The sequence below is a fragment of the Ovis aries genome, chromosome 15 (genome assembly GCF_016772045.2).
Source record: "Ovis aries strain OAR_USU_Benz2616 breed Rambouillet chromosome 15, ARS-UI_Ramb_v3.0, whole genome shotgun sequence".
Classification (NCBI taxonomy): Eukaryota; Metazoa; Chordata; class Mammalia; order Artiodactyla; family Bovidae; genus Ovis; species Ovis aries.
This window is the reverse complement of record NC_056068.1, coordinates 36,123,274-36,138,145: the sequence shown is the minus strand read 5'-3', so window position 1 is coordinate 36,138,145 and position 14,872 is coordinate 36,123,274. Positions and strand designations below refer to the sequence as shown.

General features: G+C 37.9%; 1 protein-coding gene across 50 annotated transcripts in view; it reads right to left on the bottom strand.

The window, feature by feature from the left end:
- SOX6 (SRY-box transcription factor 6) overlaps nucleotides 1-14,872 on the bottom strand; it is a 720,275-nt gene that overhangs the window by 140,731 nt on the left and 564,672 nt on the right. For 32 of the 50 annotated variants that reach the window (XM_060399843.1, XM_060399842.1, XM_060399833.1 and 29 more), the window contains one exon: nucleotides 3,599-3,719. In XM_060399843.1, the coding sequence (XP_060255826.1) occupies nucleotides 3,599-3,719 (121 nt within the window). Of the gene's footprint in view, nucleotides 1-3,598; nucleotides 3,723-14,872 lie in introns of all 50 variants that reach the window. The other 18 variants (XM_060399858.1, XM_060399835.1, XM_060399851.1 and 15 more) reach the window with 1 other exon arrangement.

The window sequence follows — 14,872 nt, the reverse complement described above, 5'->3', positions numbered from 1 at the left end:
CAATCTCTGTAGTCAGTCTGCCCCCTCAGCAACCTACCAAAGTGGGAGAGCTTGGCTGGTGTTCACATGGGGACCCTGAAATGCCCAGAACAATGGGTCAAATTATCAGAAGGGGAGAAAGCTGATAGCTCTAAATATATTTGTTTAGAATGTACTATATGGATTCAGAAACAGTCAGCTTTAACAGTGAACATAACCCCAAGGTGGTCTTTGCTTTCTGGAAATGATGAGTATTCAATCAGTCGGAGGCAAAAACAATACAGAATTTGAATCTAGAGAAAATAGTATAGATAATCTTACTTGCAAAGCAAAAGCAGAGACACAGATGTAGAGAACAAATACAGGGGTATCAAGAGGGCAGTGGAAGTGGGAGCAATTGGGAGACTGAGACTGACTCACATACACTACTGATATTACATATAAAATAGATAACTATTGAGAACATATTGTATAGCATAGGGAACTCTACTTAATGCACTTTGGTGACCTGAATGGGAAGGAAATCCAAAAGGGAGAGGATATATGTACATTTATGGGTGATTCATTTTGCTGTACAGTAGAAATTAAGACAACATTGAAAAGAATCATACTCCAATAAAAATTAATTTTAAAAAACAATATGGAATTGATGCTTTTGAACTGTGGTGTTGGAGGAGACTCTTGAGAGTCCCTTGGACTGCAAGGAGATCCAACCAGTCCATTCTGAAGGAGATCAGCCCTGGGATTTCTTTGGAAGGAATGATGCTAAAGCTGAAACTCCAGTACTTTGGCCACCTCATGCAAAGAGTTGACTCTTTGGAAAAGACTCTGATGCTGGGAGGGATTGGGGGCAGGAGGAGAAGGTGACAACAGAGGAGGAGATGGCTGGAAGGCATCACTGACTCGATGAACGTGAGTCTGAGTGAACTCCGGGAGTTGGTGATGGACAGGGAGGCCTGGCGTGCTGTGATTCATGGGGTTGCAAAGAGTCGGACACGACTGAGCGACTGAACTGAACTGAACTGAACTGATGGAATTGTTTCAGTTTACGGGTAGATGAAAAAAGAGCAAAAAGAGAGACAACGTAGCAGTTATTCTTCTTGCTGTTTAGGGGATCTAACTATACAGTTAACCACCACTTCAAGACTTTTACATGTGATGCTACTCCTCTACTTGTCTTGCTGTCACACAGGTGAAATTACTATAGTTCAGTTTGGGGCAAAAATGTTTTCCTTGTCCAGGGTCCAGTCAAATAGTATTCTCCTCTCCCAATTCATGTGAATGACAAGAACACTGCATACACCAAGTCTCCTAAGTATGGTCTGTACCAATAGCATCTGAACATATAGATTTAATTCTTTCAAAGTATAATTTTTATAAACAGTAAGACCCACATTAGCCAAAGTATTTAATAATTTAGCATATGCGCATTGCACTCATGCTCAGTCATGTCCGACTCTTTGCAACCCTATGGACTGTAGCCTTCCAGGCTCCTCTGCCCATAGGATTCTCCAGGCAGGAACACTGGAGTGGGTTACCATCCTCCAGAGGATCTTCCTGACCCAGGGATTGAACCCACATCTCCTGCATTGCAGGCAGATTCTTTACTCTCTGAGCCACCTGGGAAGCTACCTGGGAATTTAGAGTTCTGGTTAACTCAACTCTCTGACATAACTTAGGGGTCACCAGATAACACCTTTTTTACCAGTCTTACTTGTGATGAAAAATCATCCTACATGTCCAAATCCATGGTCCTGCCCTAACTAGCAGGTTTCAGCCAACATAATCAAATCCAGCTTTGCTACCCCAAGGCACTGCTCTATGCTGCACAGATGCTGCACAGTATTGCCCCAGTCTCTAGATTCTTACTTATCTACTGCAATCTCATTGATACTGTGTGAGAAGATTCTTTATAAAATGGTCCAAATTCATTGACTACATAAAAGTAGCTTCCCCCATAAAACACAATATTATTGTCTTAACAAAATTACATAATATGCTAATTATGTTGGTATCTATGTCTAGTAGAAATTAATGCTCATAACCTGATTTTGAAATGTGGAAAATTTTAAATTTAAAAACATGGAAATTAGAGTTTCCATGTATAGTTCATCTAAAAGGTTTCTAAGACTTGTGTAGGGATGACAATCCAGATTCAGAATAAACAAGTAAACTTAGTGTACACCAACACTCTGAAGGAAGTCAAAATGAAGAGAGTTCAAAACTATTTATAGAGATCAGAGAAGAACTGAACCACTGCACTGACAGAAAGATATTCTCTGGCAAAATATAATTCTGTCCTTAATACAGACACTAATTTCACAGAATATAACTTGCTCTAAAAATTCTGCTCTAGCAAAATCAACTTTTAACAATTTGAATAACACAATTTTCTTTTACTCAGGTATCCTTTTACTCAGGTTTGTATCTGAGGAATTTTCAAGTCAGTCCTTAAATTAGCCAATCCCTCAAAATCTCTATTTTTTTAAATCATTTGGGTTTTGACACATCTTATCTTTCTTCACTGGAAAGGGGTTCTCTATCAAATGCATAAGAGTAACTGATGGCAAAAAATAGATGTTAAAACCCACTAGGTTTGGTCTTATGCTATTCAGTAAGTTTCCTCACAGAGAATTTTGTAAAGTGACTTATATTTTATTGTTGCTTTAAGCATATTAAAATAGCTTTATAAATCCATACACACACACACAAATCTGCTGCACTCAGATTTGTTGCACTCAGATTGGGAGGTTAATATAATCAGGTTAATACGTTAAAAAGAACTTGACACAGAAATTATTAATGAGTAGAACAAGGTCACTGCTTCTGAGGTGAGGTCACTTACAAAGAATGTACAAATGAAATTAAGGTTGACTTTTATTTACTTGACTATCTTCTTACATTGGATTCCTTTGGCAACATATCTTTAAACATTTAAAGCCCTGTTTACAAGGATGCTCTGAAAGAAGCTTCAAACCATTATGCCCCTAATTGAATTCCCCAGGAGTCCAGTAAACCCAGAGGAATAAAGAAAATCATAACATTTGCTAAATCATCTCAAAACATATTTCACTGCAAGGTTATGTGACCTCGTCTTTGAGGTTCAAAGATGAATGAGAAAATACTACTGAATGCTTCATTATTTAGACTGAAATCAAAAAAGAATTTTACCTATTAGTGGCAAGCTAATTAAATCAGTTCAGTTTGAACTTTTCTTCCAAGAGAAATCAGACAACAAACAATAATAGCATTTTATACTGTATGTGACCACTTTCCTAGAGTATAAAAGCTCTCAGGAAGAGAAAAGTATCTTTAACCAAAGACAATTATTCACAGTAAAGATATGAGAGAGAGCTGACAAAATTTGTAGTCCCGAGGGAAAGTAGCATTTTATCTGTGAATATAGAACAAATTCAAGTGGAAGAAGAGAAAGTAAAGTTTCAAGCAATCAATTAGTTATTAACATGCCCCCTTCACAATTCTAATTTTACTTTAAAATACCTTTTATGATCTTTTTACTCATAGTTCCTTCATATGCTTCTGTGTTTGTTTTGACTACTAAGCAAAAACATACGGATCTTAGCATTCACAAAAGAATGTTAAATCCCTGTCTACTTACCTGGTTTGTATGTTATTCCAGGGGGGAAGAGGAATCCCTGTTGGGCAGCAGCAGCTGCTGCCAGGGTCCGCTGGTCATGTGGAAAAATTGGGATCATGAGCGGAGGCATGTGACCCTGAACCTGCTAAACAGAAGAGAGCCTATGATCAGACACAGAGCAAATGCACGCCAAGAAGTATTTGTTTTTCACTCCTGGTGGTGTGCTGGTCCCTGAACAGCCACCCATTTCTAACTTCATTCCAAATCTGCTCCCAGAGAAAATTCACGCTAACTTTACCAAAGCCCTTTCAGATTCCACTGGTATACCAACTATCTAACCTCCTTGTGAATTGGCCTCATCCCTGCTTCCACTAAATTAAAGTGAATGGTTTTCTTTCATCTTGACTTTTTTCTTTTCCTTCTTTTTGAAAAAGCAAAAAGCCAGAAGAAATGTTTTTTCCCTCACCGTACAGTGTTGAAAGGTTTTGCCCTTTCATCAGCTTTGCATTCTGTGCTTTATTTTGAAAACTGTTACTAGTGTCCTTGGTCAGAAAGTAATGTCTAATTGTTATATATTCCAAAAGCTGTAGCTCCCCAGTTTAGATATCTTATTTCAAAGCCTTGCTGTATTATGTCAAACATATAGCCCTTCAGATTTAAGGCTACTACCTCTTGGCTCCCAATTAAACTAATATTCTTTGCCATACACACCTCGATGTAACATATAAATTGCTTGTCTGGCTAAGCAGTTTTACAGCTTTATGCACTACCATGTAGCTGAGTAATTATGGAGTTGTATTCAGAGAGCATTTCATAATAAATCCTACTATATCAAATTTCATTTGACCTCAATAAATGTATCAAAGAGCACAAAAATGCAAAACAGAAAATCTTCACTCTATATCAGTATTTGTATTCCATATAAAGAAAATAAGAACTATGACAGAATCATGTCTGAAAATTACATTTTAATTTCCCAGCTCCCTCCTTTACTCTATGCATGCTGTCCTGACTCCAGAATAGCATCACAGGAAGGTTTTGTACTGACTTTCAAGGCATGATTTATAAATTAAACTATAGGACTTTTGTTATTTAAAGATCAAAACTAGGATGTACTAACAGCAATGATCTTTAAGTTCAAACAGGATCTTTACTCTCCTTACTAGTATGAAAAAGCTGCAGTATATCCTATTTAAGATACAAATCTTGACTAGTAGTCTACCAACCCCAAACCCTTCCCCCGTTTAAATTCCTAAATATTCTCTTTAGGCAAAATTCCATATACTGGCTGATGACCCTGTTTAAATAGCACCAACTTGCCTTATCCTGTCCCTGTTCCCTTCACAGCCAGGGACAGATTGCAAAAATGCTCCTGTGCAGGTCTAAGAGGTTTCATTTACCAACAGTTTCTCTCTAGGGAAAGCCCTAAGATGTGGGTTAATAAAGGGCAAGCAAAAAGTAAACCCTTTACAGTATTTCTCTGAATTCATTTCTCAGGAAAATCAACTTATAATAAAAAGGTCTTTGTGCAATTACTACCTTGCCAGTGGGGCGTGAAAGAAACTAGCTTTGGGCAGCTTTTTCTTCCATTTTAGCTGAGGTAAGCCCAAGTTTTGTATGTTTGAGTACAAACTTAGCCTGCTTAAACAGGAGCTGATCCCCTGGTGCCTAGGTCTTGCCTTTAGCCCTGAAGAAAACACTAGGTTTGCTGTTCAATTCCAGCTTGCAAACATGAGATGTCAAAGATGACAGCACTGTTCTATGTCAGAAAATAAGACATGATATTTTTGTGGGTGACTATTGTTTAGTATAAGAGTATATCAAAGGAAATCACTTCATTTAGCTTTAGAGATGCTAAGACCATATACCCAGAACACAGCACAGATGCTTCACATTCTACAGGAAGGAAACAAAAAGTGGGGAGTCTAGGTATCAAATAACTTTTTTCTTTCCTTCTTTCAATGAATATTTATTAAATCATTATTATGTGTTATGGATTTTGAGAAGAAGCTGAAAAAATGGGGGCTATTTTGATTGGGAGAGAGAAGATATACACTTATGCTGAAATATTTGAAAGAATTATGTATGGAGGAAGAACTTGATTAAGTCTGAGTGATTACAAAGAACAGAACTAGGCTCAAAAGAAAGATTTTAGGGAAGTTTAATGCAAAGAAGAATTTTCCAATAATGAGTTATTCAATAATCCCTGTGATTAAAGAGGTTCTTTGCACCATTTTCCTATGTGTGTGTGTGCTCAGATGATTCAATGGACTGTAGCCCACCAGGCTCCTCTGTCCATGGGGTTCTCCAGGCAAGAATACTGGAATGGGTTGTCATGCCCTCCTCCAGGGAAGTGGTCAAGTAACGGCTGTATACTCATATGTCACAGATAGTTTAAAGAACAGACATAACTTAAACTCTAATTAGATAATGACCTATGGTGCATTTTCTACTTTATAATTCTACGTTTGTTTAAAAGTCAACATTAGGAAGACAATGTAATATAGTCATTCTTCCATTCATTCAACACATTTATTCAGAATCTACTATGTCTACAAAGGCTTTATTGTCAAATGAATCTAAAGCTTAAATCTATAGTGTCATTTCCTTGGCAGTGTGATCTTGAACAGTTACTCAGCCTTCCTGAGTCTATTTTCTCATGTAAAAACCAAAGCTAATGTGTACTAACTTAGCTGGTAGTTAGCAGTGTGGTTGTTGTGAGGATTAAATAAACAAGAAAAGTAATGCTTGTGGCACGGTGACTAGCCTTTAATAGACACTCAGTAAATATTAGATTCTTAGTTTTTCTTATCCAATTTGCTATTCAGTACTAGAAATTTATCAGACTACTAAAGAACTAATACAAGAAACAGTGGATCTTAACCCATAACTCTACTTCAAATAAGAAAATAAGAGTCAAATAAATAATTCAGTTTGGCAGGAAGAGGCTTGTTTGTTTTTAGCAGACCCATGTCTCACAGAGCATTATCTTATCCTAAATATCCAGAACACGAAGGAAAAAAAAAAAAAGTGGGACTAAAAGGCTCATTTGAAGATGTAAATTGGGATCCTTAGTGTTATTCATTAAACAGCATCTGAAAAATAATTTTATTTTTACATTGGAGCCCAAGCTCTTCAGATCTTAAACATAAGGGCATCAATGGCAATCAGGTATCAGACTTTAATGATTAAATCTTGATGTCTGAAGATATTTCCTTTGTAGCTAGCTATGTAACTGAGAGACTAAAGTTAACTAATTAAGGTCATTTTTAACATTAACGAGCTGTAGGTTTTTCATACTAACATAAGCTGTAAGAACTTAGGGAAGTTCTTTTCTGTCCATCATCCTCTACATAACAGGATATTTTAGAAAGTGTCAATGCTGTGAGATAAGAGGCAGTTTCAATAAACTGAGAAATAAAGTAAATAAGGAGGGGGACAGAAGGTATTGTGAAAACAATGATAATGATGGAACCAAAGAGTTGAAGTGAAGCTTAGAGTTTATCTAACCTAGTAGTTCTCGAAGTGTGGTACCCAACCAGCAGCATCAGCAATGCCTGAGAGCCTTTAAAAAAAGCAAATTATCAGACTCCAGCCCAGACCTAAGAAACAGAAACTCTGGGGGTTGGGGCCAACAGTCTAGAATGTAGACTAAAATTAATCCAGAGAAGAGATTCTCAAACTTTTGTGGACTTTGGAATCATCTGGAGGGCTTGTTCAAACAAAAATTATTTGACCCCATTCTCAGAAATAAGTAGATCTGAGGTGGGAACCTGAGTATACTTGTTCTAACAAGTTCCTAAATGAAGCTAGTTAGTGCCCTTGCTTCAAGGACCATTCTTTGAGAGTCACTAATCCAATTCAAATCTCACAATTTACACCTAGGGAACCAGGTGGCTTGAGAAGGTGAAACTGAGGTCACACTGCCTGCAACAGACCTGGATCTAGAGTCCAGAGCTTCTGCACCCTGTTCAGCGCTGTTTCCATTACATCGCACGGACTTCAGGAAAAGAAAAGTGAGAAATCATACATGTACGTTCTCTGCATAGAGAAAATCTGAAGGGCTGCAACTGAAAATAATTTTATGTTTCAGCGATGCGTCTCTGAAATAGTCATACTGTGGAGTATAGATGCTATGCTGTTCAGTTTCAGTCTGTTTCTTCTCTCCTATTTTGTACCTACACATTGATCTCAAATTTGTCATCAATTCCATTCAATTCGTTACCAATAATCATTTGGATCCAAATGATAAAATTGACCTTATTTTACGTAAAATAATGATGTGCAAATTCAAAATGCCTTCATTAAATATAAGCCAAAATACCCAGGAGCCAGTTAGAACACAGGCTGAGAAACGAAAAGCTCCTCTTATATCTCTAATTATAGAAATCATCAGCATCATCCCAGCAACTAATATTTTCCAGTTTTTCCTATATGTCAAGCATAGGGGAAAGTGATTTAAATGCTCCATCTCATTTAATTCTCAAAGTTTTATCAGGTACCTACTGTTACTGTCCTCATTTATTTAAGGAGAAAGACAAAACAATGAGAAATTAGGTAACATGGTCACTTAAAAAGTGATGGAGCCAAGATTCAAGGCCAGGGATGTAAGGCTCAAAGCCTATACTTTTAAGTACTATATTAAGCATAAAGTTATCTTTTGCTAAATATAATTGTGAATTTACATGCAGTTATAATAAATAATACAAAAGATCCCATGTATACTTTACTCAGTTTCTCCCAGTGAAGAAATTTGAAAAATTATAGAACAATATCACAACCAGGACACTGACATTGACACAATCCAACAGCCTTACTCAGATTTCACCAACGGGATACCATTTTTTAAAAATTATGTGTCATAAAAGGTAGCACAGGTAATTACAGTTCTATGAATACTTCCAACTACCACCTTTCATACAAAGTTCACCAGTATGACCTAGTGCAAATAAAGTGAGTGGAAATCATGAATTAAAGCAATAATTTCCTCTTTCAGAACTTTCCATTTGTTTTACTTACTAGAAGATTATTGGTTGGAGGTGGGACAAAAATGGAAAGCAAGAACAAGGTGGGTGGGGGAGGTAAGGAAAGAGGATTTGGTGGCCATACAAGCATCACATAAGCATCTAAACTATTTTTCTTCTATGGAAGTTGTGAATTAAGTTTACTGCACTGCATATCAGTGCCTAAGGAAGATAAAGAATTTTGATAAAAGAGAAAAGTCCCATCCTGCTCTGAAGAATGTAAGCCTGCCTTTCCTTTATCTTCCCATCATCGTATTTTCCCATTCGGTAACATGCCAGGAAAGGCAGTCACATTGTAAACAGCAAGTTCCAAAAATATTTTACTAAAGAATAAGAAACAATAGAATTCCATCAAAGAGTGACCAGTCTCCACATGTCTTTTTCAAGAAGTTATCAAAATTTCAAATACAATCTTTTTTTTCTTGAAAGTGTAGTTTTCCCTTAGCCAAAATTCAGATTTTTTAATTATCCCATGTGTTGCGCTATGCTTAGTTGCTCAGTCACGTCCAACTCTTTGTGACCCCAAGAACTGTAGCCAATCAGGCTCCTCTGTCCATGGGATTTTTCAGGCAAGAATAGTGGAGAGGTTGCCATTTCCTTCTTCAGGGGATCTTCCTGACCCAGGGATCAAACTTGGGTTTCCTGTGTATCCTGCACTGCAGGTGGATTCTTCACCTGCTGAGCCATAATTATCCCATGTGTGTATGTTAGTTGCTCATTCATGTCCGATGCTTTGAGACACAGTGGGCTGTAGCCTGCCAGGCTCCTTTGTCAGTGGAATTCTCCAGGCAAGAATACTGGAGTGGGTTGCCATTGCCTTCCCCAGGAGACCTTCCAGACTCAGGGATTAAACTCAAGTCTTCCGCATTGTAGGCAGATTCTTTACCATCCGAGCTACTAGGGAAGACCCTCAATCATCCCATAAATTCAGTTCATTTCAGCCACTCAGTCGTGTCCGACTCTTTGCGACCCCATGAATTGCAGCACGCCAGGCCTCCCTGTCCATCACCAATTCCCAGAGTCCACCCAAACTCACGTCCATCAAGTCGGTGATGCCATCCAGCCATCTCATCCTCTGTTGTCCCCTTCTCCTCCTGCCCCTAATCCCTCCCAGCATCAGGGTCTTTTCCAATGAGTCAACTCTTCACATGAGGTGGCCAAAGTACTGGAGTTTCAGCTTTAGCATCATTCCTTCCAAAGAACACCCAGGGCTGCTCTCCTTTAGAATGGACTGGTTGGATCTCCTTGTGGTCCAAGGGACTCTCAAGAGTCTTCTCCAACACCATAGTTCAAAAGCATCAATTCTTTGGTGCTCAGCTTTCTTCACAGTCCAACTCTCACATCCATACCATGACCACTGGAAAAAACATAACCTTGACTAGACAGACCTTTGTTGGCAAAGTAATGTCTCTGCTTTTCAATACACTGTCTAGGTTGGTCATAACTTTGCTTCCAAGGAGTAAGCATCTTTTAATTTCATGGCTGCAGTCACCATGTGCAGTGACTTTGGAGCCCAAAAATATAAAGTCTGACACTGTTTCCACTGTTTCCCTATCTATTTCCCATGAAGTGATGGGACCAGATACCATGATCTTAGTTTTCTGAATGTTGAGCATTAAACCAACTTTTTCACTCTCCTCTTTCACTTTCATCAAGAGGCTTTTTAGTTCCTTTTCACTTTCTGCCCTAAGGGTGGTGTCATCTGCATATCTGAGGTTATTGACATTTCTCCCGGCAATCTTGATTCCAGCTTGTGCTTCTTCCAGTCCAGTGTTTCTCATGATGTACTCTGCATAGAAGTTAAATAAGCAGGGTGACAATATACAGCCTTGACGCACTCCTTCTCCTATTTGGAACCAGTCTGTTGTTCCATGTGCAGTTCTAACTGTTGCTTCCTGACCTGCATATAGGTTTCTCAAGAGGCAGGTCAGGTGGTCTGGTATGCCCATCTCTTGCAGAATTTTCCACAGTTTATTGTGATCCACACAGTCAAAGGCTTTGGCATAGTCAATAAAGCAGAAATAGATGTGTTTTTTTTGGAACACTCTTGCTTTTTCCATGATCCAGCGGATGTCGGCAATTTGATCTCTGGTTCCTCCGCCTTTTCTAAAACCAGCTTGAACATCTGGAAGTTCACGGTTCACATATTGCTGAAGCCTGGCTTGGAGAATTTTAAGCATTACTTTACTAGCGTGTGAGATGAGTTCAGAAGAACTGTACAAAAAAGATCTTCATGACCAAGATAATCACAATGGTATGATCACTCAACTAGAGCCAGACATCCTGTAATGTGAAGTTAAGTGGGCCTTAGAAAGCATCAGTACGAACAAAGCTAGTGGATGTGATGGAATTCCAGTTGAGCTCTTTCAAATCCTGAAAGATGATGCTGTGAAAGTGTTGCACTCAATATACCAGCAAATTTGGAAAATTCAGCAGTGGCCACAGGACTGGAAACGGTCAGCTTTCATTCTAATCCCAAAGAAAGGCAATGTCAAAGAATGTTCAATTATCCCATAAGTAGGAGTAAAACTGATTTTGTTAATACAAAGAGCAAAACTTAATGTAACCAAAAATAATATCTGAGCATAAAAGTGCATTATTTTTTATTGCTTTGGAAGGCAGCACTAACTGGGTACGTAACTGGAATGACTAATGAGAATCCAGGAACCCTGTCATAGGTGGAGCTAGTCAGCATATCAGGAAAGAAGCAAACTGTATCTCTTAAAGCATATCTGCCCATTAATTCTAAACTTCCACAATCCCGGACCAAAGCGTTTGCCTTTTGCAGAGGGTGAAGAACACATTCTTGATCAAATAGGCTACATGCCCAGAAATTTTAATTGCTAGGGTGTAACTCACATCTTTTAGACAATCGAGACAGCAGCAGATGCACGTGAAACACTTAGGTTCTGTCTCTTTCTATTCGTAAAACAGCATTGTTGCATCAACACTTATGCCCTTTGTTTTCTCTGTGCTAAGTTGATGATGCCATTTTTTGCCATCTGCCCCAGAGCTTCATTAAAGATACATGAATGGGCTAACTGGCCTGATATCTTGTGAGGAACAGGTGCTATTGTTTGTCCCTGAAGACTTGCACTAAAGATATGACTCAGAATACTTGAGAAAGAGCATCTGCAGCAGTCAGTCAGAAAGCAACTTGGCAGAGACCTGGCTACGTGCTAATATGCAAACAGAGTGACACTCAGGGGGGCTCATTTTCTTTCATGAGGATTATTTAACTTTTCTTAGTGACAGGAAATAAGTATTTGTATTGAAAATCATAAACAATATTAATGTCTATTACCTAAAGACAGTGAGCAAGTGAAGATCTTTTTAATGTCTTATGTCTAGAAAATCATTCCTCCTGTGATTTAATTGGAGAAGGCTTCCTTAATCTGTTGGAAGGAATGTTTCCAATGTTTGTAAATCATGAAGGAGGGAGGGGAAGACAGAGACAAAAAATACAACAAGAGAGAAAGAGCAATTAGAGGGAGAGGCAGGGCATAAAGAAAGACAGAAAGGGGTGGGGCTAGGGGTGGGGGTGAGATGGGGGTGGAATTTCCTTAAAGGCCATATTCTTTATTGCAGAGAGTAGCTGAGTTATTTGCATAAAGTGTTACCATTATAAAAGCTGTACATTCTAGAGTGAAAGAAATAACGTCCCCAGAACCTTACATGAAAAGCCTTCAAGGCATGGAGGTATCTTCTTACTGCCAAAAAATGCATGCCAAATCTCAGCTATTTCTGGAGAGTTAGGAGGGAAAGGGTCTCATTTGATAGGATAAATAATGCTTTAAAACAAACCCTTTAGTTGCAAAACTTTTTTTTGGTCTAAATTTTTAAGATTCTGTTTTTCCCTGACTCGAAAAGCATAAAGCAGTAAAAAGCATAAAGCAGTAGCCAACATATTGACTATAGTTTGAAGTATCCAGAGGAGCCTTGTATACAGCCTACCTGACTATTCTCTAATTGTTTCAATTCATTAATCATCTCTCACCAAGTAAATTGAGGGTCTTGAATAGCCTGTGACACTTATATTGCTCTATGCTCCATTGCTCTTATCACAGGGCTAAGGACATACACAGAAGGCATTTTGTGCCAACTAATAAACAGGAGAATCATCGAGGACCCAAGAACTTGTTTTCTGAGCACTAATTTCCATAGGGTAATATTATTGTTAATATAACTGCAAAAAAGTATAGAGCTGTAGCTGTTCTCATTGTAGAAGAAGATTTAAGAATGATGTTTAAATAAATTTTGCTCTCACTTTGTCTGCTCTTCATTTGTCTTATTTAGCAAATCTCTGGCTGGTACCACTAATGGTGGATTGCAAATCCTTGCTTATAGAGAATCCAACTAGCTCTAGCAGGAGAATAATCAAACTGATATTTTATCAGGAGCAATTATGAGACACAAATTTTCTGAATCTTTAAGAACACAGAGTCCAATCTTCCTAGATGTTTCCCACCAACATCCAATGGATAATAAATGTACAAATAATATAAGAAAAAGATTCTGCTTTGTTTATTTGTTTGTTGAAGGCAAGACATTTTCTCTCTCTCGAACTCCCACAAGGATAACATGCAAAACACTTTGTTACCATTCATATTTCATACAATGCAATTTATTTTCCTGGAATTTTGATGACTACTGTCACCAATCTTTTCAAAATGTTCACTAAAGGGCCAGGAAAATTCCTAGAAAGGTAGAATAAACTAAAGATATTGCAGTTTATGGGCATCCTTTTTAAAAACAGCTTTAGTCTTTCAAAGTCGTGTCTTTGAAGATTAATGAATAGCTAACCTTTTCTTCATGTATATTATATTTAAAAAGTTAATTTCAAGGAAAAGAACAGAAAATAGCTTCACTAGTTTACTTGTCTTTACTAATTTACACTAGTAAATATATCTAATAAAAATCTTAAATATTCATAGGAAAAATGGAGATGATACATATCATCCCCACCTTCACTACCAAGAGCAAGGCATGCAAACAAAGCAACTCTTTTTATAGGTGGGTCTTTAAAGACAGCTATTGCAAATCCACTCCATGGTTTAGTACTTTCCAGCTCCCTTTCTTGATTACAAAGGAGGAGAATGATCTTTGAGAGTAACAGTACAATGGCTCCATGTATCAGAGCAATAGCACATATTTTAAAAATCTTCTTTAGGTGTATATTCAGAGAAATGTTAATAGCCCTGAAAGGGCCAATTCTTTGCATGTCCTTTGTGTTAACATCTTTTTATATTTTCAGCATACTGTATACAGTCTGCTCTATTCGTATTTTTGAAAATGGGCAAATATCTCATTAATCTACCAGGATCATCAGTAGTCAAACATCGTTACTTTATTTCTTATTCATTTGTACATGTTCTGTTTAAATAATGAATTTTCAATGAAAACAACATGGATGTGGTACTGATGTAATCATGATTTTTAGCATTTCTTACTTATATGTCCCTTTACTTCCTGAAATAAAGAGTTCCACGTGTATAAAATGAACTCTTGGGCCCCTAAGAGACATGTTACTCTGTAAAGTCAGTAGTGCCTGTCTTCATTCAACTATTCCACAGCTTTTACTGAGCACCTAGCACTGTCAATCCTAAAGAAAATCAGTCCTGAATATTCATTGGAAGGACTGATGCGGAAGCTGAAGCTCCAATACTTTGGCCACCTGATGCAAAGAGCTGACTCATTTGAAAAGACCCTGATGCTGGCAAAGACTGAAGACGGGAGGAGAAGGGGACGACAGAGGATGAGATGGTTGGACGGCATCACTGATGCGATGGACATGAGTGTGAGCAGGTTCCGGGAGTTGGTGATGGACAGGGAAGCCTGGCGTGCTGCAGTCCATGGGGTCACAAAGTCGGACACGACTGAGCGACTGAACTGAATTGAGCACTATCTGCCTAGTACTGTGCTGAGCACTAGGAATAAAAAGATGCCTTAGAGAAGCCCATAGCTTTATCAGGTAGAAATGTTAAGTTTGCTTTCACTTATGCAGTAGTATACATCATCCAATTTGTCAGCTTACTTTGGAAAGTGGTCAACAGAGAAAGATTTGCTTAAAAAGAAAAATAAACTACAACAAAAATTCCATCACATATCTTTCCATAGTCTTCCTATAGTTTCAAACCAAGAAAAATTTTGAGAGTATTTATGAGGACAAAAGTCAGATTACTTTATAAAATGGATGACAAATGTTAATTAAATGTGTTTAAATTATCTTACTATGTTTTAAGAAACTCTCACCAGGAGGGAAGTAGAATGT